The 25,165-nt window shown below is 44.8% G+C and overlaps 8 protein-coding genes across 8 annotated transcripts; 6 read left to right on the forward strand and 2 right to left on the reverse strand.

The window, feature by feature from the left end:
* Positions 1-1,033: 1,033 nt before the first annotated feature.
* On the forward strand, positions 1,034-1,804 carry F4822DRAFT_351865 (uncharacterized protein). Its single transcript, XM_051455979.1, has 2 exons — positions 1,034-1,416; positions 1,505-1,804. Exons 1-2 carry the CDS (start codon positions 1,221-1,223, stop codon positions 1,663-1,665), a joined length of 357 nt encoding a protein of 118 aa, XP_051311488.1. The 5' UTR covers positions 1,034-1,220; the 3' UTR covers positions 1,666-1,804.
* A 228-nt stretch (positions 1,805-2,032) lies between these two features.
* On the reverse strand, positions 2,033-3,683 carry F4822DRAFT_351928 (alpha/beta-hydrolase). Its single transcript, XM_051455980.1, has 7 exons — positions 3,343-3,683; positions 3,167-3,274; positions 2,997-3,106; positions 2,613-2,943; positions 2,501-2,552; positions 2,401-2,446; positions 2,033-2,350 (listed from the first exon to the last, which is right to left on the reverse strand). The coding sequence occupies exons 1-7, from the start codon at positions 3,484-3,486 to the stop codon at positions 2,116-2,118; spliced, it is 1,026 nt and encodes a 341-aa protein (XP_051311489.1). The 5' UTR covers positions 3,487-3,683; the 3' UTR covers positions 2,033-2,115.
* Positions 3,684-7,183: 3,500 nt separating this feature from the next.
* On the reverse strand, positions 7,184-8,296 carry F4822DRAFT_445626 (beta-lactamase-like protein; the record flags this gene model as incomplete). The annotated part of the gene is made up of 2 exons (XM_051463400.1): positions 7,184-8,168; positions 8,280-8,296. 2 exons carry the CDS (start codon positions 8,294-8,296, stop codon positions 7,289-7,291), a joined length of 897 nt encoding a protein of 298 aa, XP_051311490.1. The 3' UTR covers positions 7,184-7,288.
* A 658-nt stretch (positions 8,297-8,954) lies between these two features.
* F4822DRAFT_351992 (putative oxalocrotonate tautomerase) lies at positions 8,955-9,639 on the forward strand. Its single transcript, XM_051455981.1, has 2 exons — positions 8,955-8,974; positions 9,051-9,639. The coding sequence occupies exon 2, from the start codon at positions 9,130-9,132 to the stop codon at positions 9,547-9,549; it is 420 nt and encodes a 139-aa protein (XP_051311491.1). The 5' UTR covers positions 8,955-8,974; positions 9,051-9,129; the 3' UTR covers positions 9,550-9,639.
* A 613-nt stretch (positions 9,640-10,252) lies between these two features.
* F4822DRAFT_445628 (Alpha/Beta hydrolase protein) lies at positions 10,253-10,762 on the forward strand (the record flags this gene model as incomplete). Its single annotated transcript, XM_051463401.1, has 2 exons — positions 10,253-10,264; positions 10,319-10,762. The coding sequence occupies 2 exons, from the start codon at positions 10,253-10,255 to the stop codon at positions 10,760-10,762; spliced, it is 456 nt and encodes a 151-aa protein (XP_051311492.1).
* A 1,895-nt stretch (positions 10,763-12,657) lies between these two features.
* On the forward strand, positions 12,658-13,062 carry F4822DRAFT_432573 (uncharacterized protein; the record flags this gene model as incomplete). The annotated part of the gene is made up of 1 exon (XM_051461674.1): positions 12,658-13,062. The coding sequence occupies one exon, from the start codon at positions 12,658-12,660 to the stop codon at positions 13,060-13,062; it is 405 nt and encodes a 134-aa protein (XP_051311493.1).
* A 1,560-nt stretch (positions 13,063-14,622) lies between these two features.
* F4822DRAFT_413975 (uncharacterized protein) lies at positions 14,623-16,230 on the forward strand. The gene has a single exon (XM_051459086.1). The coding sequence runs from the start codon at positions 15,027-15,029 to the stop codon at positions 15,510-15,512; it is 486 nt and encodes a 161-aa protein (XP_051311494.1). The 5' UTR covers positions 14,623-15,026; the 3' UTR covers positions 15,513-16,230.
* Positions 16,231-22,288: 6,058 nt separating this feature from the next.
* F4822DRAFT_352083 (acyltransferase family-domain-containing protein) lies at positions 22,289-24,508 on the forward strand. The gene is made up of 3 exons (XM_051455982.1): positions 22,289-22,677; positions 23,015-23,633; positions 23,687-24,508. Exons 1-3 carry the CDS (start codon positions 22,639-22,641, stop codon positions 24,328-24,330), a joined length of 1,302 nt encoding a protein of 433 aa, XP_051311495.1. The 5' UTR covers positions 22,289-22,638; the 3' UTR covers positions 24,331-24,508.
* The last annotated feature ends 657 nt before the right edge of the window (positions 24,509-25,165 follow it).

The following is a 25,165-nucleotide window of genomic DNA, read 5'->3' on the forward strand; positions in this document are numbered from 1 at the left end:
TTCGCAATGCGGATTCCAGCTTTTTTACTACATCCCCCCGTTTATTTCCATATGTTCTGTGCATATTCCACTGGACCCTTGGCAAAGCATATATAAGGGGATGACCTGATGTGGGCACCCATGCATTCCCCCATACCACCTGGGCGGCCTTTTTTTCTTCGCTATTCCAAAATGGGCTGTGGCCTGCTCTGCGATACAGATCAAACTGGAAGGCTGCCAATTGGCATTCTTCCATGTAGGTCATTCCAGACATGATGGTTGGTGTAAATCTAAATGTAAGACTCGATAAATGCTGCTTTTACTTAGACAAATATAGTTAACGAAAATACCAACTAATATTAATTATAATACCTACATACCTACTCAAGTAGGTCGGCTACGGGGGATTAATTATAGTATGGATAAGTTTGATTCTTACGACAAAGACGCCAAAAGGCGCAAGGAGCTTTTCCTCACAGGATTATTATCTAGGTCTCCCAAGGTTCTTCATGAAGCCGACAATCGCATCTACCTGTACTATACGAGGACAAAGGTATAAATCTCCGAGAATCAACTCAATGATCAGTTTCCAAGGAGTCTGTTATGGTTGTTAGCTACAATGGACTTGTTCCCAAGTGTGTTGTCTAGTAGTGGGAGGAAGTCTTGCGTGTGAGTACCTTCTTTATGCATTACCATTAAGGATCAGTAACCAGAAACTCGGAACCGCAAAAACGATTAATTCTCATATGAATACTAGGTACACTTCATTCGCAATACGGTCCCATGAAGAACCTCAAGCTGCATCGTGGCGTCATTCCCATAGTTGCGTAGCGGGTGATGGTCTACGACTCTTTGCTATATTCTGATTGGACAGTAAATGACAAGATCCCCCAGAAATAGCCCTGGAGAACTATCCAAGACGTCACTCCCCACTGAATTGTACTTGTGGGGTACCTAGAATGCCCCTGCTATCTCCTGTTCGGGAAGTGTGTTTGGTAGCTGACCCTGGTCGACATAATTATGACATCACGAACCATCATCGCCGCCATCATCCTCTTATAGTCTTTATCCACCAGACTTTGATATTTTATTACATTTTTTCGCACAATTCTTCATCTTCAGCACCCCAAATAATCATATATCAATACAATTTTTATTCAAAAGCTTAGAAGCATCAACAATTACAAGAAGACATCTGCAAGCAACCTCAATATCGAATCACTCACCATAAACGAAACAACATGATGTCGTTCCTCACAGAAACTGCTGCTCGCCGCTTGGCTATCACATCCACCAGAGTCGCTGTGGTTCCAGTCCCGCGACACTTCAGCACAAGCATCGCCGCCCAGAAGACAGTCACAGAGAGCGCCAAGGACACATTAAAAAGCGTAGATCGCAAGGTCTCGGACAAGTTGGTCGACGGTATCAATGCTGGTGGTAAGTAATCTAGACTTTTACCCCACACCAATACTATTTTCTTTGCCTTGGTTAGAGAAACACTTGACTAACTAGCCTATTCTTGCAGCAAACATTGCCTCGAAAGTCAAGGGCGAAGTCGACACAGGCAAGGTAAAAGGCTCGGCCGAGGAAATTCGTGGTCAAGCGAAGGGTAAAGCAGAAGAATTGAAGGGCGAAGCAAGAGGTGCAGCCCAAGAGGCCGAGGGGAAGGTCAAAGGAAACCTATAAGAGCTTGTGTCAACTATAATGAAGGTCATGAGGTATATTGGGATGCATTGGTACTGGTCTGTACGGTATCGAGGTTAGGTTCGACCTCAACAAAATGATATATTAAGCATTTCTATTTTGATGAAAGACCGCCTTCAGACCCCATTGTGTTCTGACGTCAAGACAGGAGCTCCCCAACCAAGCCCCTATATCTTTGGTGCTGTGCGCCTCAGTGCGACCGGCGGCATTCCACAGGGGAGCATTGTAAATGTAGTGACTTTAGCGCTGCAGTTTGTGGTAAGCTAGTTGTAATTACAGTGAGGTATAGCGCATGCTACCCATGAGTATAGGGGGTTTTTATTGCTTCAACGCCATGTTTTTAGTAATATTTTCACCGCGGGGGTTATTCGCCAAAATACACTGTAACTACAGCGGACATATAATGGGAAATAGCGCTGTTGTGCCCTATATTTATAGCACATTCTTCTCTCTAAACGTCGGTCCGTTAACATCCTGCAGCCATTCTTTGAGAATAGAATTGACTTCTTGGGGCTTCTCTACCAGAGCAAAATGCCCTGCATCCAACTCTTTGCGCGTCAACTGCGACACATGATTTTCCATACCAGTTGCAAGACCCTTTGTAAGAACTAGATCACGAGTGGCAAAGACGAAAAGACATGGTACATCTATAGTCTTTTTTTCCAATCTTTTAAGATTTAGCTACGAATGGAGACATGGTTCCTAGGATTAACTCACTTTAGATCATCTTCATAATTGACCCGGCGATTGCGATACCAGTTGACTACGACCTGATTGTTAGCATAAGACGCTATAAGCACACCACCCATGTACTTACACCCACTATGAAGCCCTTTTCGAGAAAACTCCTTACCATAGTAATCGAGAACCTATTAAATAATTAATTTGTGCCTTCACTATAGATATAAGTGAGTTGAAGGGAACTATACCTCTCCATTCAAGAGTCGACTCTCTCCAACGAGAGGCAGTTTCGCAAGGTCGATACCCTTGGTTGGATCGAAGATGCGCTTCTGTTCTTGAGTAACTCCACCATACATTGCACTCAAGACAGATCGAATGTCATTATCAGACTTAACGACCGCTTCCACATCAGGTCCAGAGAATTGCAGTTGATAGCCAAGTTGTGGAGCAGGGCCATCGACGAGGGTCTGGTGTGAAATGAACTGTTCCGTTGGAGGGAAGAATGGAGTGCAGACCGTGAAAACGTGCGAGACAAGCTTGGGATGCCAAAGGCATGTCCGATGGACAATTGCACCACCCCTTTAACCCGCCGATTAGTGAAGTGTATATGTGATCGGTTCAGTGTACTATACCAATCATGTCCACCAAGTATGATACTCTTACATCCAAGCTGTCTTGCTAACTCGGCAATGTCATCTGAGGCTCTCTTGTACCCGTAAAATTCGAGGGGCGCCGGAGCGTCCTATCAAACGCTGTGTCAACTGTCGTGTAGCAGCTTTAGGGTAGTGAAGAATCCGCCTACCGTTCCCCCAAGTCCCATAATGTCAGGGGCAACGACCCTATAGTCATTCGCTACCAGCATAGGTATCTGGTATCGCCATCCCATGGAGACATCAGGCCATCCATGAATCTGCCACATTCAAAGTCCACATTAGCTAAATATTTCCTGAATTAAATATTAGCTGTGGAGTGACCTACCAGAAATACTGTCTGAGTATATTTCCCACCTACGGGCAAACTCAATAGATAATGATACCTGCAGCCATTGAGTTCTGCGTAGTGATGTGTAACGCGCTCGTCATTATTTGGACGAATTGGTGGGTGATCGAAGGAGGCCATCATCTTAGAGATGCTTGTAGTATGAACATACAATTAACTAATTTAGAAGCAGCAGGTCTATAATAACAAAGTATAGCCACATTCTATTTGTTCAAATAGTCCGTATATATTTGATAATTCGGCGTAGAATAGAAAAAAAGGAAGATTACTTTAGACAGAATGAAATTAAGCCGAGGTGCTTTATTTGATCATCATTATTGGAAATGTACCCCGCTAAGATAACCCGCTGGAAGGGTGTGTGTCCAATTTTATACAAGGGTGCATGGTAAATACAGGGCATTCCGCTAGCGTTCCAACTCGCTATAAACCCACTACTGTCACAATAAAACCACCTACTGTAGGGCAGCTAGTAAGTGACACGCAATTTAATCGATTCATCTATTGTGGGAAGGTAGAGCGGTAAACATGCGCTACGGTTCCCTATATCTAAAGCGACATCTAGTGCTAAACTCCCTGTATTTCTAGTGTATCATAGTCTAAAAGAAACCGGTGTGTTTCCCCAGTTTACCAACTCAACGCTATGAGGAACCCATTCTATCTATGTCCTTTCTATATCTATGCCTGAGGTCTGTACAATATGTTCTCCCGTCAATGCTAGCTCCTCTATAGAAAATTCCTCCTTTTTCCCTTAACTTTGTCCTTTAACAAAACGACTCCTTTTTCGAAGTGCACCACCATACCTAAAGAGGAGGTAAGGAATTGGTAACATCACCAAAGAAAGAAATGCGAACACACTAGCCGCCCAATTTACACCAAGATTTTGAAACATTTGGATAGTAAATAGCGGGAACACCGCACCAAGGGTATATCGAAGAATACCGTTCGCAGCCAAAGCTAAGGTTGATTGGGATATCAGCCTCCTGAGAAAACCAAGCGAGTGGAATTGGGACTAACCTGATGCGGCGGCTTGGGAGCCATAGAAGTCTACTAAGTATGAAATGATTGAAAGCTATCGTCGCCGTTAGTTGTTGATATCTGAGATTAATCCGTTATAGAAACCTACGAAGAGAGAGAACGCCCCAGTTCCAAAAGGGATGCCGGCAGCTACTAAGGCAGCCCAATTTCCGCCTTCATGCGCTTCCCATGCATACCTAGACGATAATTAGTCCACGCCTATATCAATCGGAGCTCGTCTCCTTCGTAAAATAGGAACTTACCAAAATAAACCAGCTGGAAGTAAGACGCTACCAATGCACGCAGCGTATAATCGATGTTCGGGTGCCATTTTGCCATCTGGACTAGCTCTGCGTGCGCGGTCACATATCGTATGATCAATCGCCACGAAAATTAATATACCCAAAATGTAGCCGATGATAACGCTAATAAAAGACAACCCGACCCCCCGTGTATTAAACCCATAAAAGCGCTGAAGGGTGTAAGAAGCACTGCCGAAGTAGCTGAATATCATTGCATAGGCGAAAGCGGCATAAATAGAAAGCGATGATGCGACAATCTCCGTGAATAGCATCTTCGTCGGGCGCAGCGCGGCAGTTATGATTATCCTTCGTAAATTCTGCCAGCTAGTCTTGTTGTCGCTCCCCTTCTCATGTCGTAAAATCCAGACTTTTGATGTTTCTTTCATCAGCATACATCCAACCCAGATCGGCGCGCCCACGATAAGAAGTAGATACTGTGTCCAGCGCCAGTCGTTGCCTCTATCTTGAAGGATGTAGGCTGCGGCGAGAGGACCAAGTGTTGGTCCCAGAAACGGACTAAGAATGTAGAACATCGATATATCCGTTGCCCCAGTCTTTTCAAACAGCCAGATATCCGAGAGCGATCCCGCGCCAGTGGCAACTCCCGCCGACCCAAGAGTTCCAGCAAAGAAACGACATATAACAAGTGCAGAAAAACTTTTCGCTGCTGACGCCCCGCCTATGAATATCAGAAGACAAGTACTGGTGACGACGTATATCCATTTCCTCCCGAACACTTCAGAGAAGGGTGCGATGAACAATGGGCCTAACGCAATACCAAGTGTGTAAAGTGTCAAGGGTAGGAGGGATACAGTCCGAGATACGTTGAACTCTTCCATGATCATATTCGTCGCAGGAACAGTAACGGAGGTTGAGAAGGTGCTGCCATCGTCAGCACTTATATTTAAGGTCGTTGTCACATAGATCCCTTACATCTCAAACGCGAGGAGACCAGGAACGATAGTGTGAAATAGCCGCGCAGGCATGCTCCAATTCCTTGGATTTCTGCGTTCTCTGGGGTCATCGTAAGATATCGGCACCGTTTCCTGTACTTCGAGAGACTCGAGATCCGATGGATCCAACTTCTTTCCTCCCGATTCAGCATCATTCTGAGTACGGGAGTTAGCGGTAGTGATCGGTGATATATTCTGCGGGCTCATCGTGAATGTAACAGTGAAGCAAGGAATACTCCAGAGATCAGCTGTAAAGATTGAAGAGCTATCATAATAGACATATCCAAGAGAGACAGTAAGTGCTGGTCTACCTAGTATAACCCCTACCGCCCTGGTAGTACAAGCACCCCTTCCCGGGTAAAGAATTTTCTCTCATTCCATGATAGAACCTTTGGATTTGAAATGCAATTTTCCGATTAGACTAGTTTCATGCTTTATCGCGTCGAATAGACACACGAAGCGTAAATCACATAATTTTCGGTTGTAACCATTCCATGTTGATTAATCAACAAGCCGAGGTTAATAATAACATAGTGGGGATACTCATCGAAATGGATGTTGGTGGTCATGGTATTGGATACATACCTAGATAGTATAGGAGTCAATTTGTCGTCCGTCTACTCATGCTGGAAGTCCCACTTTTAAATAGGGACTTGGACGGGAAGAAATAACGGCTCTAACTCACTATAAACCGTTGTAGCTACGGCGCATAACCCTCTATAATTGGAAATCAACCAGGCAGCAGCTCACTGTAAAAACAGTAAAACGTATAGTGCGTCGCAGTACTTTGACCCCCCTATACCTTTAACGTACCCCTACTCAAAAGTGGGACTATTCCTGGTTTACATCATTTTAAGTAGGCTATAGGCCTAACATAACTCTTCGAATACCACTTCATAAGCTTATTAACATGCCTAACTATATAAAACAAGCTAAATGTCTAGGTACGAAAAATAATTCTATAGTAGATAGTAGCTACTGGTTATGTGATCGAATTGCTCAACAGGTCTGGTGAATTTGAAGAGTCTCAGCTCGATAATACCGACTTTGGAAGAAGAGATTTAGTAACCAGAAAGTCCACCAGGTTGTGTCAATGTAACATAATGCATTCAAACTTCCTGCGAGTTAGATACACCTGATAATAGTCACTTCCCACATAGATTGAACATTAGTTGTTGTGATCGAAGTGGACACATACCGAGGCTCGTAGCCGGTGCCCCACATACAGACTGTGGGTCCCGAGGTGTATGATTACTTATCACCTATATTACTTACCCTTTTAGGCCTGTAATAGAGGTATTTAGCGAATGAGAGGCTAGTGTTTTGGGGGTACTCGTGGGGTGATAGGCCTATACTGAACTTTATTCAAACGTTTACGCACTATAGCTAGGTACATCCCACCCTGCCGGTATCCCGCTATCCAACAACTCGACAGTAATATAGGTACCTATACCATTAGGACGGGTTACTAGCGGGAAACCAATGCGCGCAATTAGGAGAGGCTTGGCATCCCTCTAGGCACATTACGTAGGAAGATAGGTATCAGCTAACGGGACCGTCTTATGCACTGAAGTTATAACGATCTTATCATGACTACATGCTTATAGAAGTAGGGAATGTGCTCCTTCCAGCCCAGTGTTACCCAGCAAATCCAATCTAGATTCTCGCGCTCCTTGGAACGATGAAAACACCCGCTGCGCTTAGAGCGAGGGCATTTGGGTTGTACCGATCTGGATACAGGTTCTTCATCTTTGCAATCACCTCTTTTGAGTCTTTAGGGTCCTCAGCTAATACGCGACCAAAATCCTCGATGTACTTCTTGGTCGACGCCAAATGCCATACCCCGTCGATCTCTTCTGCTTGCCTATGTCCAGGAACCACATAGACTGGACCTAGTGCTTCAATCTTTTCGATAGCCCGAATCCACTCCTGACGCTTGGCACGAGTATTCGCTTCGAATAGCATCTGGTGCACCTGTCCGTAGACAACGTCCCCGCAAATAGCTACTTTAAGATCCGGAACCCATAGGGCTGTGGAGTCGTGCGTATCCGAGTGGCCACATTCAATCGCTTGAAAAACCCATCGATTCTCTAGTTTGAATGAAAGACTTTCAGGGAGTGCTTGTGCTAGCTTGAAAGGCTTGGCGATTTGATCAGGGAATCGGTACTCCCACGTTTCGCTGTAATACGGTTCTCCGATCTGTTGCTCCATATGTTTCACTGTCCCGGGAGTAGCGACAGGAACTGCTTCAGGGAAGCGTTGTAGAAGAAGAGGCAAGCCGAAGAAATGATCTCCATGGCCATGAGTAATATAGATATAAGAAAGTTTGCGACCTGGAGCTATCTTCTCTATCCACGCAATGAGGTCATTTGTCTGCTGAATCGTGATGGGAGTATCCACAAGCACGGCCTCCCTTGGAGAATATACTAGAGTGCAAGATATTGGAGACCAGTCCGCCGTGATCGAAATAGGCGGGGGTCTGCGAGCAGGGACTGGGGGAGCGATATAAACTGCAGAGCGTAACTCAGCCATGCTACTGTTGGGCAAATATATATGTAAGTAGGATAAGAATGTACGACGAGTAGACCCGGAGTGGAGATACTTTTCGGAGTTTCTGAAGGAGCTGGGGGTGTAACTTAAAGCTCACGGCCGAATTTCAAACATGGTCGCATCAGGTCATTCTTATCTCCCATATCTAGAATAATAACGTCCATTCCATAGCAAAAATAGTCAACATGACGTGAGGTCTAACTATCAATACCGAGGCAATCATCAGAACACCGGAGGGGCCGACGAAGATCTATAATAGGCCCCAGGTGGCAGTTAATAGTTGGTCAATCCCCTGTTCTCCATAACACGTCCCATTGAACTAAGCACATCTCATCATCGTTTCATTCCGTTACATCTCAAGAATCATCCACTAGGCGCAACACTTACGATTAGCCAATCTACCATTACCCCATACTGCAAGGGTATGCAAGGGTAGTGACGACCTGTGCCAACTCTCGGAGGTCTAGCCTGTTTGAACGCTTTGAGCTGTGAGACGTTGATAGGCCAGCCCTTAGACGAACCAAGCATATAAGCCGTGTCTATATGCATGTTCCTTCCTCAACAACATCATTTTATACCCCTCATCAGCTCCTCGTCGTAGCTCATATTAGGAGGATTAGCAGAAGGTATTGGATTACGCACATGAACCGCGGTAGCTTTCCTCGCATAATATATTCCTACAGCGTTTAGTCAACTACCTCGGTATCGAGTGATAATATTGGAGTATGTAGCCAGCCATCCTTATGTAAAACATGTAAAGAAACGGTCAATCGCGGCATATCCTTCGTTTAGGTGAGGGTTTGGTCAAACAGTCCCATTCCTCCTGTAGTTGATACGAAAGATATATAAGACTAATATTTTAACCAAGCATCTTCTAGAAACCCAATTCGAGTTGTCTATACATCATTTCGACTTTCTGCACCTCACATCAACCACCATCTTTCATCATGCCTCGTTGGACATTTGATATCACGCTAGGCTTATTAACCGCCGACGAGAAAAAAACACTCGCCACATCAATTACCAAGATTTACACCGACCTGGGTTTTCCCCAGTTTTGGGTCAACGTCTTCTTTCATGAAACCAAGCCAGAGAACTTCTATACTGGCCTCGAATCTGGTAATCATGCCTTCTTTGTGATCAACCATGCCGCGAAGACGTTCGAATCAGAGGAACAGCGCTTGTGGTTCCACGACCTAGTCGCTTCTACCGTAAAACCAATTTTCGATCCCAAAGATATACACTGGGAATACAACATCTACCAGCATCCAGCTGACAACTGGAGGGTTCAAGGAATGATTCCCCCGGTACATAACCCTGATGCCTTGAAGCAGTGGGTAGAGCAGAACAAAACCATACCTTATTAAGGTTGCTATCGTCAGAAGGGTCGAATACGTGAAGTTTATGGTAGCTAGGTCAGTTGTGTAAGGGAGAATATGGTATTCTATCAATTATCTGGAGAATATTTGAAGTTATAACGTTTCGCCCAAACCCCTGACCATATATTCATTCGTGCAGACAGATGATGCTAGATTTGAACATAATATGAAAATAGTGATGGAAAAGTAAAAGGCCTACAACCAACCAAAAGCACATAGGACTAAACCTACAGTCGTATCTAGGGACGTAAATTTATCATCATTCGTTCGCGCCTGATTATCAGCGGTCTTCCCACTGGAACAGAAATTCTGTTGGGTTACACACTGATAGGGGACGAACAGGGCCATTGGAGGCGTAGCTGTACCCCTGGGGCAGGCAGATAGCCTACCTAGGTAAGTAGGGTAAAGCTTAGTCCCCCTATAAAGGAGTTTCCCGGTCATGCCGGGTCCCATATCGGATTGGAATTGGATGTTTAGGTATTTCGAACAATTAGTTTACCGAGGTTATTTGATGAGACTTGTCTATTTATTAGAAGGGTTAAAATTTATGTCTCCCGATCTATAACTATTCACTCTCATTTCTCATGCCGTAACCGCGACCGTGCGCGAAGATATCGAGATCAAGACACACGATCAGACCATCCTCCGGGCGTAGTTCTACCCCGCGGGACCTAAGGCCCCCGTTTTGATCATGTCTCCAGGAGTAAGAACAATATTTCCACTATTCAACTAAAATCTAACTCTGGTTATAATATAGCTGTCTGGAATTAAAAGGCATTTTCTCGATAATTTTGCAGAAATGTTCCAGCAAGCAGGATTTGCAGCAGTTGCCCATGACCACAGGAACTGGGGAGAAAGTGATGGACTTCCTCGGCATCATACCAATCATAACGAACAGATTCAGGATACCCATGACGTTGATCCGTCGCGCATTGCATTATGGGGATCAAGTTTCTCTGGAGGAATCGTTCTCATCGCCGGTGCGATTGATCCCCGTATCAAGGCAGTGATCGGTCAGGTGCCCTTTATATCGGGTAGCCATGTTCGGAGTCGCCTACCTAAAGAACTTCTCCCTAGAATCTACGCCGATCGGGGAGAAACCACATTTTTGAACCCAACATATATCCCTACGTTCCCGGAGTCATTGGAAGAAGCCCGAGCCCAGCCAGGCAAAGCCATAATGTCAACTGAGGAATCCTAGCATTATCACCAACGTACCAAAGACGACAAGGAGAATAAAATCACACTCCAATCTATGTTCCACGTAATTCGATCTGAGCCATCTGCATTTGTACCTCAGATTTCGCCCAAGCCCCTATTCATGGCGGTTAGTCTGCACGATTCTCTTATTAGCCCAAAACTTCAAATCAAGGCTTTTGAGACGGCTGGGGAACCAAAAGAACTGCTGAAGCTAGATTGCGGACATTTTGAAGTCTATGAGGGTGAATACTTCGAACAAAACATATCCGCGCAAATTGATTTTCTAAAGAAATATCTCTAGAAGAGCAACAATGCAACTCGTCACCTATATTCAATGCATGTAACTTTCTTCTCGACGGCTATGGGATTATATGAAGAAGGCAAACCCCACGGCGAGATAGATGGTGGAGAAACTGAGCAGTAGAAGGGCAGCGGGAAGAGCCAAGATGATGTCCCGTTCTTAAATAGGGGTGCGCTATATGATTTTTATTTAGCGCTCCAGTTCACTGAGTTACAGCAAGAATCCCACTGTTAGGTAGTAAAACGTTCGATCAAATTGCGGGGACACTTTCTAACCACCACGAAATAAATATATAGTCTAAATACATCGGTTTCTATTACAAAATGGCTCTCCTGGAGGTATTGAGTGGTTTCTTTTTTTTATATTAAAAAAATCGAGAGAGCATTAAGGTTTGATTGCCCTACCTCCGTTGTTGTCTGCGCGACATTTTTAGAGGTAATTTGCAAGGTAGGCGCTACAACTCGCTGTAATTTTAGTGGAGTTATGGTGAACTAAAGTGCTAAAGGCCTTTTGTCAATAGTTTTTCTTTTATCATCGTCATGTTTTACAACGAGGGCAGTGACCGATCGCACGATTAATAAACGTGAAGAATATTAGTGGACATGCCGTATTGATAGGAACTTGTTTCAGAATCTTACTTGAGATATCGGTTAACCTTCACTATTAATGTTTATAACATTCCCTCTTATCACCTACAAAAACCACATGTAAATGAAAAAAGGAGCACCAAGTTATATTTGATAGTACGTATTTCATAAGTAACGTATTTAAATCAGGATTTATATATTTCAATTCAAAATGAAGTATCTCTTTTTAAATTTTGTTTTATTTACCAAAATAGTGATAAATATGTTGTTATGGTAAGTCCTGAAACATGTGGAAAATTCGACGAGAGTTAACAGTGTTCCATATTCCTAAGCCCCTTAACCCTCCGTGAATAGGAGTAACCCACCCAACAAATGAGATACCGGTATACAAATATATGGAAGTCGCCAGCATCTACTATACCATTCTCTTATTCTTTTTCTTTATATTTGTATAGTAAGCAATCTTCATCCTAAATCCAGTATATGCAATAACGGATGATGCACGCTACAAATACCTCCCTAAAAGTAAAAGGGGGTCTATACAGGCCACTTACGTTCATTATACCATGAAATGTTTTTCATCTATGGTTGAAATGACTATTCTCAGGGAGTTTGCAGTTTGTGACGCAAATCGCAGTTGCCTTAATTAAATGATGAATGTTAGTAGGAAATTCCTACTTATCGTCGCTCAGATATGAAGGAAAGCGCCGATTCTAAGATTCACCTACTCGACACACGAGCCAACAATATTTCCCTATGCTAAAGTGGCATATCGATCTATGCACCGATACACCAATTATCCCACAGACTATTACCAGTTGTGAGCGCCTAGTGTTTCGTGAATACGGTCACTATCGTGAATCAAAGCTCAAGCCCAGTAAGTTTTTTCTTTACTCTAAGTAGAACTTCAAAATATTGACTGACTATCTCCTAGGTATTTAATACTAAAGGGGTCTCCGCCAAATAATTGAGAATAGCAACCAGAACCTCAAAATCCAGCACTTCGCAATGCCTTACCTAAACCCCCCTGACGAGACCTACAAGGCCGAGGAATACTTCTACGCCAACAAGGACAGGATCTGCCGCCATATTGAACCCGATATCGATTACGGTTTCTTCGAAGACCTTGAGATCTTCGTCTCCATCGAAGATAACGAACCCTACCTCGTCATCATCCTAAAGAAGGAATGTCACTACACTTGCGAGAACATTGACGTGGAGGATTTCCATCAGCAGATGGTCGAGTGTCTCGAGAGCTACCCAACCTTCCCGGAGATGGACCGCGCCCACCTTAACCTGGCCGACATGTTTCTTATTACGATCGTGAAGAGAAGCGATGAGGACGACTCAGGATTTGAGAAGATTTGGTGGCCCGACGAAGCCGTCGAGGAAGAGGATAGATATGGAGAGTAAGTAACCAGGACCAGGACGACTGATTTATTGGGATGCGGGCATGGACATGTACGGAGGAGAGCCGGCAACGGAAAATGCGAGTGTTATTAGAGAAAGAGGGAATGGGATGCGATCTATGAGACGGGAAGCCAGCCTGTAACCACTATTTCTGCGGGGGAAAAATTCAATGACTTTTATTCAACCCTACTTCTAAACTATTCCTTCCAAGGTTTCTTTTTTAGGTCTGATATAGCAATCTTCCCCCTTTTAAATGGAAAGTGAAGCTCTCGGGGAGTAGTCAATACCCCTAGGCGAATTATGATTTCCGTGGCCTATCCACAAATCTACTCGGCATCATACTAAAGTGACGTGGAATGCACAGTTAGGATACACCTAACGTACCACCTAGGTTTAGGTACTCTTTCTTATATCGAAGGTAAGAACGGATGAAACTATGATCATCGTCATTCCCTCTTCCTCCCTTGACTCGACATTCTCTTGCGAAATCACCGGAAGTGCTAATCTATATAATGAACACTGATCTTCACTCCTCTCTTTCCTTACCGGGTACTACGAATCTACCCCCAATTCGCCAATTACACCCGTCAAAATACCTACAAGATGTCTCGCGTTACCCGTTCCCGGATCCTCGAAGCACTCTCCACTAACTCCCGTCCCGACAACAACGACGTCAAACGGTACGCCCGCCAATACAAAAACATTCTCAAGATGAACTTCGCGGCCCGAATTCCCCACATCGACGACATCGGCTGGTTCAGTGGCGCGCGCGAGAATCCGGGGATGTTCCTTGTGGTAATTCTCACTGCGGACTGTTTAGACTGGTCCGAAGATTTTGTCAGGGACGAGGTCAACGATGCGATGCGCGCATGTAAAATGTTCATGAATTACCCGTACAACTTGCATGATCTGTTCGCCGGCTTCGTGGTCGTGAAGGCGGATCCTGTGCGGGTATATACGCCGGTTTTATGGGATGCAGATGCCAGATCGCGGTATGGCGAGTATTGCGATCCGCACTATCGACACCGACACCGACACCGATCTAGATGTTGATGTGGGGGAATGTTTAGAGGGTATTAGTCGTGGTTAGGGGAAATGGTGAATCAGGTCTTGCCGAGGGCTTCTTTGCACTGTTTTCTACTTACCCTCGCCATTAATCATTCAGAGGGCATGAGTTAGATAGCGCTGAATTAAACAAAATTGACAGACATTGTCGAATTAAACATTACTCAACAACCTTGAAAACCGATGAATATTTGTAGTAAAGGGAATAGGCGTACGGACGCATTGAGAATCTGTTGATGATGTTGGTTAAATATATACGGCTCTTGGTGGAACAATATCATTCGAAAGAATACGGACAATACTCATCCCTGGGTCACGAAACCCCTCAGTTGCTAAATTTAAGCACTAGACACTACTACATCCCCATGATAATAGAATCTATAGAAGAAAATATTTTCTATTTGCCCTCGGTCTCGAGTCGATCGCACCTGTTTAGAATATGTGTGAATGCGCCTTGCTCCTCGTCACAATGTCGTACAGCGTGACTTGGGAATAGTTCTTTTTTTTTTTAAAAAAAAAAAGAAAAAAAAAAAAGCTTCCTCGGGCGACGGCTTCCTCATCAACAGTACTTGGGAATTGACTAAAACAATGTAACCTGCAAAGACGAGAAGGGGAGTACACCTACCTAGGTGTAGTATTACCTGTGTCCAATTTTTTCCTCCGAATTGGGGGTTCAATTGAAGTACCTAGGTAAGGTCTCGTCAACTCTCTCCAGGGATTTACGTGACGTTAAGTCGATACATCGGTTTCCTTACGGAATACCTACCTAGGTAGAGATGTTTTTCCATAAGTAGCGAAGGCTAGGATATCATTTTCCTCTCCTTCCTCTGCACAACTCTGCTCGATACCTATCCTCAACCTAGCATTTTCACATCACATCGACTTTCAACAGCACTTACAAGATGCCTCCCTCAGCACGAGACGTTCTGGAAGACATAGTCCGCTGGGATAAACCCCTCCACGGGGACAGAGAACTCCGAGCGTACTTCGAGGAAAACAAGGACGTTATCAAGGAACACTTCCAAAGCAAAATGGACCACGTAGTAGACATCGCAGTCATAGACACCCACCAGTGGGTACACTATGTAATTATTCTTTCGAAGAACCATATGTACGAGCCCGAGTCGGACCCTAATAACCAATCCGCCCTGTCGGAGGTGAGAGGAGCGTTGGTGGGCTTCCAGCCGTTCGACAACTTTAAGCTACCGTATCTTATAACTCAGGATTTCATGAGTCGGTTCGTCATAGTCAAGAGAGATCCTACGGCGGCGTCGGGGTATAGTCCCGTTTGGTGGCCGAGAAGTATCGTTTCGCGCGGTGGTGTTTACGGCGATCCGCATTATCGTCCTAGTCGTAGATTATTCGAGCGGCCCCGACGACGCGGCTAGAATATGATAGAGGTTTTGTTGCCGATTGCGACGGGTCATTTTAGGACAGGCCTATCGAATCGTATCTTGGTCAGTTTAGCGGTTACATAGGTAGAATTTGGGCTGTATAGTGCTGAGTTAACCATATAAAGTACTTCTAAATTAATTTTACATTAGATATTATCGAATTATTCAGTAATTGATTGATCATAGAGTACTCAGCTGCGTCCAAGCTATTCCATACATCGTTTCTCAAACACAGGAGAAAAAAAAACTACTCATCGTCCACAGAAAGACTTTCTCCCGAATCTTCCTACACCCCTTCGTGCTTCAACTTCGACTTGGCAGCATGAGCTAAGCCTTACATTGCATTAGACCAACGGGACGACCCTCTGAACATCAGTGCCGAGAGCCGACCATAGTATATCTCTTAGCAGACTGCGGCTCGATATGCCAAGCAGCCAAGCAACCAATTTTACAGTGGCGTCAGCGCCCATCAACGCAGCTTATACGCCAAAGCAGGGAATGATTGGCCACCAGGATAGAAATTTTTCTAACAGGATCAATGCTATAACACTCTTACCTTCCACAAGCAGGATACAATCGCGCATCACTACGACTACGGGGTGCGTGGGGGAGGGAGGGAGTTAGAACGCCTACTACGCCACTGATTATGATAGGAGACAGCAAACGACGAAGATGAGATCCATGGATGTTGAAGAAGTACAAGGTTTGTTAATTAGGCCAAGACAGAACGGAGCCTCGAGGGAAAAAAACAGTCGCGATGATGACCGCTAGATGGACGGATATCCGTTGCCGTCTCTGACACGTGATGACCCCTTATTTAAGGGGCTTCCATGGTTCCAATCAGGTCCCTCACGTGGCTAGCTACGCCAAGAATCTACTTCTCTCGATGTGGAGGCCAAAGCGAGTATTCTCTAGGTACCTAAGCAGGCGCTCGGGTCGTAAAGCGCTATTAGGTGCAGGAGGCACATGGCGGCGATAGCCACCATATCATGAACTTTCAAATTCCAACGATCCTGCGAGTTGCCCCGATTAGTGATCCGAATCCGAAGGATGTGCAAATCAGTAGGTACCTCAGTAGTTAGTTATTAGACCGCAAATTGCTGACATTTACATAAATATCGACATCTTGGCGCTCAGCTGAATAAATAAATAAAAAACCTCGTGTGCTAAAATCGTGGGTGCTGGAAATGGGCGTTACTCGCTGCCCGATACGACCGGCCCGAAGCTGAAATAAATTAATGCGGTTTGCTATAACTAGCACGCCTGACCTATCTCGTAATTCCCAAGTAGGAAATAGTAGTGTCCTTTTGAATCCGACCTAAACTAAAACGCGATAGTGAGGTTCTGGTTCCAAGTAAGGAGCTAACTTACGACACTCGTGTGTTCATAGGTTCTTCGGTGTCTGATTACGTGACGGGCGTTCTGTGAATGTTCTGCGAAGGCACTTGCATTATCTCGCTGTAACCACCCTGGCTACGTCGCAGTTTTTAATTGGTTAGTGCGAAAGCAAAAGGCCAGAATTGGGTAAGCTGCTGCTTATACTGCTAGACTTGCCTCGTGTAGCCCTTTTGGAGTATTCTAGAGTAGCCTCGCGTAGCGAACAGACTTACCCATGTGTCAAGGAGGCACCAGAACATAGAATTGGTGCTTCACCTAGCGTCCCTAAAACTTCACTTGGGAAATTGTCATCAGGGGTGTCGTGAAAGAAAAAGAACGCGCAAGCTGACAGCATCATTGAGGCGTATGGTATGTGACTGTGCCTCTCGGCTTGAGTAATTGCTCTTGCTTAGTAGTTTTGTAACTGCACTGTAAAGTTTTAATTTCATGAGGTGTTGTTATTAACTGCTGCCCGCAAACTGAACCATGCTTAATCGTCGTTGATTAAGCCATTTTGGATTGTAATAACCTGTACATAGCCACATGGACTACGAATTAGGTAATCTGGGGCATCTCGTAGTATCGCCAAGAACCTATACGACGCATAAATATTGACGGATCTACGAAGTATAGGCTAGTTGATTGACGCGATGAAAGCTTGAAGAGCAATCTCAGGTGAACAATGTCAATCACATAAGGTAGTAATGGATGCGGCCTTTCGAATGCGGCTTATATCTTGCAAGGGTAATTGAATGCAAGCTCGAAAATACGAACCACATTGAGCGTAGCCAAGAAGGGGCAGTCTCAAGTCGCTTCGGCTGTGGACTATTATGCGATCATGTAAGTCGACGACTCCCAAAGAAGTCGAGTGGACTTTGAAGATACTGCATCGTACCGAAGAAGCATCATAACCCGACAGAATGGCTGCCATGGGAAGCGAAGTTGCAATTGATGCCCAGGTATGTGATTCGTTAATTTGGCTAGGGTCGTCGTAATGCCCGTGTCGTTATTGGTAAACTATTGAAGTAATTGAATCCTATGCGAACTGCTATACTTGATTGAAATCCTGGGGCATACGGGGCTCGGAGGCTCTCACCGTAATTCAAACCTGCCGCGTCATCTTGGCGGCGCGCGATGTTACATCCTCCTCCCTGGGGTTATAATTAGGGCCATACATAGCAGACAAGATAAGAGAAGGGATTAAAGATCGGATTTGGGTCACCAACCCCTCCTTAGACGCAAGTTGTAAGTACGATGACGAAGTGACAATTGTGTTGGCCGCTTTGGGTTGGGAATTGTAGGTATCGTGAGTTTCCATAATCCGGCTCGCAAGAACGGCAATTTAGCCGCCAGTAACGTGGTCAGTAATCATCAATTATGGGCACGGCCTGTTACTGTTCAATTGATGTTTCAAGGGCAATCAACGCCCGGGCTTCGGTTGGGGGCGATCTTCAAGTTTCGGAAACTCTCCCGCTTACGTAGATGTTGTATGATCTCCGAGATCACCGCAATTGTGCGAGTATCGGTTCCCTGAGTGTGGGGATTCTTTAAAGGAATTCTAGAAATGTATCCTAATGAAATCCCTTGCTTGCTACCACGCGACAAACTTGAGGCTCGCAATCTGCTTAAGATTAGAAGAATACAAAATACAGCCGCAATAATGAATGGCCTGATGGTGCTGTGGATGGTCCCTGTAAGATTTATAAAGTGCCCTAGAGCGCCCTGGGCTTGCTTATTACTTGGCATTTATGGGAGTTGTTGTCCCGTTCCATATTGATACGAAGTGACTTGGTGGTCATCAGCGTCATTGATATTGAATCGATGCTAGGCTGTTGTTCGTTATCCACTATCACCGTAGCTACATCAGATGACATTATTATGCTATTATCTTTTATCGAAAGTGTATGTATGTGAGTGGTGCGAGTTTCTATTTTGACGATTCTGGGACTCTGGAGTTGGGATGAATCTGATACCTGCCGCCCCCGGAAACGCGCAAGTTCCCCGGGTTGAAGAATCCGAGCCCCAAATGTCTCAGTTTAGGATGTTCATCAACCAATGATTTGGCGAGGTTGTCTATCGCTGATGTTTATTTCTTTATCTGTTTTTTTGTTTTCTATTTTCGTAGTGTATGATCGGACACAGCGGGGTTGAAACTCATGATGTGGTTGTAGTTGTTAATGGTAGGAATGGTAGAGAAGACTAGAGGAGTCTAGCGCTGATGTCGAAATGTCAAAATAGGGGACTTACATAATCATTGAGGGTTTTTGGGAGATTGAAGCCGCGTAAGCACTTTTGGGGCTAATGATTGGCGAAATTCCAATTCGGGAATTTTGTTCGCCATAGTCAGCACGCTGTTCTTTACGCCAACGTAAATGTAGTTAAGCTAATATTTTAGTACAAATCTTAACGTCTTAGTGTCAACTGTCGCGTGCATTATTTTTACTATAAAAATCATTTACCAATCTTCTCCGGCGATAGGCGAGTCGGCGCTATCTTAGTACATATTTTGACAATGCCTACCCGCTAGCGCCCATTAGACGATAAGTTAGAAGGAGTATGTACCCAGGCATAAAGTTCATGATTTGCCACAGGTGGCACAAGCAAGGTACTAGGTATAAAATACGCTTGCAACGATTATCCCGTGAGCTTAGCAGCTTAGTGGTGTATGTTGCCCACATGGTTACATCAAAAATAATCGCCAAGACTGTTGGCAAGACCAGTGGCTAGGTAATGGAGGGTCTGCTAAGCTTTTTTCCTTCTCATGCCGCAGACGATTTCTAGATGCGCCGGAACGGTCAGGACGCGGAATTCGATAAGTGAAACACTCGATCTCCAGATTTCGAGTTATACAATTGCACAGACGATAAAATATTATAGAACTCGTTTTGGAGATAAGCTTGAGTCGACAACAAACTCGGTGAAATACTGTTTCGAACAAATAATAGATAATATAGACATGCCTATCCAGGATTAGCAAATGGTCATTCGCCATGTCGATCAGTGACCGTATGTGCTGAAGAAACAAAACACATAGTTGCCCCCAGCTGCCTCATTGGCCACAGGGCGGTATTAGCGAACGGGCGGGCAGCAGCAGGTCAATGGAAACAAAATCGTGATCTTCTCCGGTCCCTCCAACCATCGTATCTTGGCTGTGTGTTGGGATCGCAGCCTGATACCGGATGCGCCATGCTGTTCTACTCTACCCGTTTACACTGCACACACACGGACGATGATCGGCTGGAAAAACGGAAACAGGAAACAGGAACAAGGAATGTGAGAAGTCTTGGCCGAGGCACGACATGTTCGGACTCGGTGTAGGAACGGAGGGGGCGGCTTGATAGGCAAGTAACGCCTGAGATGATGTGAATTGTTAGAAAATATGCAGATGCAGTCCGTCACTCCGTCATTCCGTCACTCATGAGAGTGGATAGGTAAGATAGGTTAGGTAGGTGGATTAGTAGAAAGTGAATTAGGTGCTAAGCGGCGTGGCTGCATCATGAGAATAGAATAGAATAATAACTAATAGTAGGTTACCGAATGACACCATAAGCTCCGTATAATATTTAGAACCAACCCGGATGCTTCCACTTTAATTAGTGGATGTGTATGTGCTGTGTCTGTTAGGCGTTCAGGGCATTCTGTCAAGCCCATTTTTCGTACGAGTGGAATAATAAGAAAGAGCCAAGCATTTTGTGGTTACACTGCCAAGTCTCTTGGTAGAGGCGCTGGACAAGGAAAATGACGCCCTAAGACTCCTGTCAATGCCGATTATCCGGGGAACGGGAACACGGCAGGGCGGGTTTTGTACGTCTTTGTAGCTATTCTATCGTGTAACTTCGGCCAAGATGCTCCAAACCTATTATCATAACAATAAGTAAAATCGAAGCTTTTTACTAAAAAGACTTGAGTATACGACGATAACCCGTTCTGAGCCGCATGAACATATTATAGGTCAGCCGATAAACCTAGGATTATTCTAGGATGTTGATAGGCTGGTCCAATCTCATTACAGGACCTTGATTGCTTTAGGTACCTACTAGGAAAAGAAAAAACCGAAGCATGATCGACCATGTGGAGTTAACCTATCATAGCGCATCGACGGCATTGACCCCCACTACATCGACAATTAATCTACCTTAAACGTTACCGCTTTCAGTTTAGCCAGGGTTCTCCGGGGTTATTCGATTACTCCTGACTTTTCCATCTGCCCTTTCGAGAAGTTGGATGATCGAGTTGTACGCTAGATACGTGCTAGGTATGTGCATTAGGGAGAGGTTTATTTTGTATGTAACGTGCCTACCTAGTATCGAAGAGCGAATGAGCGTTCGTAACAAACACCGAACTAGAGAAAGAAGCAGTTATGTATATGCATACTTGTATGTACGATAAAAGTCTATATATTCCAATGTAGGCACATGCACCAACTTCCTGATTATTCCTCTACGTTAGACGAATGGATCGGATGTATTTAAGGTTTAGTTAAGTCTGATAGGTTCCCAAAACATTGGACGTTGCCTGTAAGCTGGTTTAACCCGGATAAAACAACTCCTGCCTAACTCCTTGTCGCAATGAAAGTTGCATAATCATCTAAAGTATATTATTACATCTTGGTACGAAACTAGAAGAGGCTGAGTCCACCGGTGGAGCTTCTTCTCCTTGGTCAAGTTTCCAAGTTACAGTTACATACCTATCTTTTTTTGCTTTGCTGCAAGCATTGATCCTCGATACATTTTCAACGCCCAGCATACACATACCTTACAGCACCACCATAGCAGCCGCAGCCGCAGCCGTATAGCCGTAGTTGGTTAGGGAAGTTTGGGGCAAGGTACTTAGGTACGTACACTCTCCAATTTTCGCCAAGCCGCCGTCTATTCTCACCATTATGAGGGGGGTCCATAGAAAATTCACACACAAAACCCATCCACATCAAATCAGTCGCATCGATCCTGTATGCCAAGATTCCAATCGTCAAGCCCCTTATTATATCCTCTTAATAAAAAATCCACCCGCTTCCCTTTTCCTTCTTTTTCTACTCTGCGCTTCTGCCATGTGCATGTGCGGGAACTGACCTCTGATCCTGTCCTTCCTGATTCTTTTTTCTTTTCAACTTGACCGAAATTCATTTAATTAGCTTTTTTACAAGTCCTCGATCCTGACAGCTTATTATTTTTTGTCATTTGTTCAGGATTGCAGTGACGTATGTTTGCGTGTACGTTGTGCGTGTGCGTTTGAGAATAGTATCAATTAGCAACCCACCCAAATTGCTTATACGGTACACCCCCTAATTCAGTACATTCACTTGGTATTGTTCTCCCCTACCGTCGATAAGTCCGGACGAGAAATACCATTGGATATTCCGACCTATCATCAAACGCCATATCTCAATCACAATCGCCACCTCTTTAAATCGGTTCAGAGGACGCATTTTTGCCGAACCCGGTCCCGCATTCTACAATACTGCGCGCGTGGAACAAACAAAACCAGCGCCATAACATTCCTCCACATTCACTCGCTCAACCTGTCTACCTAGGCATTCAGCCACTTTATCTAAGTCAGCCGTCAGCTACCCCGGAAATCTAGGAGACGAAATCGACTCTTCGGACTTTGGAAGGCGTTCGTGGTTTTGGACTTAGAGTATCGTAATAATACACCTACTTCACAACCATATTGGATACTAGCCAAGGAATGATATAACGGTATCGACAACCTATCCGTACGATCTCTTCCGCGACAACCCGTCACCATGGCTATTGGCAAAGAAGGAAATGTCAAATGGGTCGATGTAAGTGAGATGTCCAGTTTATATATCGGTTGTCGGAAAGAATGCGACTCGTGCAAATGGTGGTGGAACCCTCCACCGAATTATCACTTCTAGGTGTCGGTGGGAGGGTTAGTCGCGCAGTATTACCCACGCTCGTTCGATCTATCGGGTTGGCTCAACAAGGTTTGGAGTTTTCGCTCGGCACGTTATTATTAGTGCCGGGAGTTGACAGTTCGCATGGCATCGACATCATAGTTGGAGATCAAAGTTGGAACTAGGAATACAAGATCGAACTCTCTTCAATCAATCGTTTACTCCAAAATAAGTTAGATAACTAACAGTATTCTCTACATTATAGGGCTTACGAGGTTTCGCATCTACTCTTGTAGTATTAACTCATATTGCTAGAGCTTTCGATGGCGAACTCTTCCTCCCCGCGTCCCACGAAGGCGCGCAACCTCGACCTATGCAATTGCCCTTCCTCCGAATTCTCGTTCAAGGTCGTATTGGCGTTACGATCTTCTCCTTTGTTACCGGTTACGTCTGTGCTCTGAAGCCCATCAAGTTGTACCGACAGAACAACCAAGATTCTGCTTTTACTTCCATCGCTAAATCCGCCCTCCGCCGTGTTCCCCGACTCGTTATACCTTGTGCTTTTGCTACGTTTCTTATCTGGATTATGGCAAACCTGGGAATGTTCCTTGTCGCGAAGCAAAGCGATTGTTGGTGGTGTGGTAAAACCGCACCCGATCGCCAGGCCAACGCATTTTTATCGGTGAAGCACTTGGTTCAGAATATCATTTCGACATGGACGAGAGGTCAGAATGCTTACGATGGTAATCAATGGACTCTGTTGCCCTTGCTCAAGGGTAGTATGGAAGTGTACACATTTATTGTGGCTACAGCCTACATTCGACCTCAGTTCAGAATGGTTTTGAGCTTAATGATGTTCGCCTACTTTTGGATAGCATCGGACTGTAAGTTGCCTCTGCCGAAGTATTTTTCGACGTTCGATCTAATTGTGTTATAGCGGCTTTTGGTATGCAATTCTTCTGGGGAGTTTTCCTTTGCGATCTACAGAACCACCCTCCCGCCAACGAATGGCTTACCCGACGACCAAAAGTTTCACGAATGCTTGCTGCGATCTTCCTATTTTTGGGTCTATATGTCGCCTCGTATCCTGAAGGACATCCAGAATGGGCAACTTGGTCGCGCTACCAGTTCACGGTTCTGAAGCACATTCTGCCTAAGGATCCCGATTACCCCCGATTTGCTTCTGGTATTGGTCTAGAATTGATCACTCTTGGATTGCACTTCAGTCCCGGCCTACGCGATTTGATGTCCAGCAAGGTGCTTCTTTGGTTTGGCAAGCAGTCTTTCGCTGTTTACCTCCTTCACGGCCCTCTTCTACGAAGTGTACTATGCTGGATGGTTTACGGAATCCATGTGCCCCCACCAATCACCAATGATAAGGGTGAGACGATTCACGGTACTCTCATGTTCCCCAGCGGATGGCGCCTCATGATTGCTCTACCGTTCTGGATCCCCCTGAATTACGGTGCTGCGATGCTTTGGACTGGCTACGTTGACCCCTACTGTGCGACATTGACCGAGAAGATAGTGGGCAAAGTTATGTTGGCACGCGACGAAAAGGGTGCTTTGTTGCCGCAATAGAGATGCGGTAATGGCCACCCTAGACATTACGATTATGATAAATACTCTAGGTGACAAGGAGTCGCATAGAACACCAGCAATTGGATAAATCGCCAGGTAATCCCTGAGTCGAGTCTATTGCGAGAATTCATCGCTTCAAACCCTAAAGTCACCACTCAGAGTCAACTTCTATATTATTCATAGACGAGAAGCACAATCGACCGCTATACCAACAAGACTCGACACCCTTTTTCGCAAGACCTTCCACATAAATCCCTCGTGTAAATACAGCAGCGCTCTCCTTTTTGCGACGCGGGTGTTTGGGTTTTTCTGGAGTACATAGGATCAAAGGCTTATGGGATTGCATTTGAAAATTTTCAGGGGCATATGGGAATATTCAGACGGCCGAAGTGCATCGTACATACGCCCGGGGCGTTTATTTTTTTATAATTTTCTGAAGACAGACGGACACGGCCGCATTGTTGGCACGCATGGAGAGGTAGAAGAAAGTCAGGCGAACGGACTTTGACACTGCTGGCTCGCAACGGTTGATACCCATGATGATGAAAGAAGCCGAAAACATAGAGAAGAGGCGGGAGGATGATGCGCGATGTGCTTCGCATCGTACAAACTATACATACTATAATTCAGATTAAACCCTGTATATGTTCTGATCTACGGCGTCGTTTTTGATGAGTTGTGATTGTGAATTGCACGTATTAGCTAACTATCTCAAGAATTGCTGAGACAAATGTTTTGATATGATTACTGCTTATACTAAGACATGGCGATTCAGCTCAACAAGTTCAAGTCTTGGCTTCATTTTGGCTTTATATTATTTGGTTGATCATCTCCA

This window comes from Hypoxylon trugodes (genome assembly GCF_022578975.1).
Source record: "Hypoxylon trugodes strain CBS 135444 unplaced genomic scaffold F4822scaffold_8, whole genome shotgun sequence".
NCBI lineage: Eukaryota > Fungi > Ascomycota > Sordariomycetes > Xylariales > Hypoxylaceae > Hypoxylon > Hypoxylon trugodes.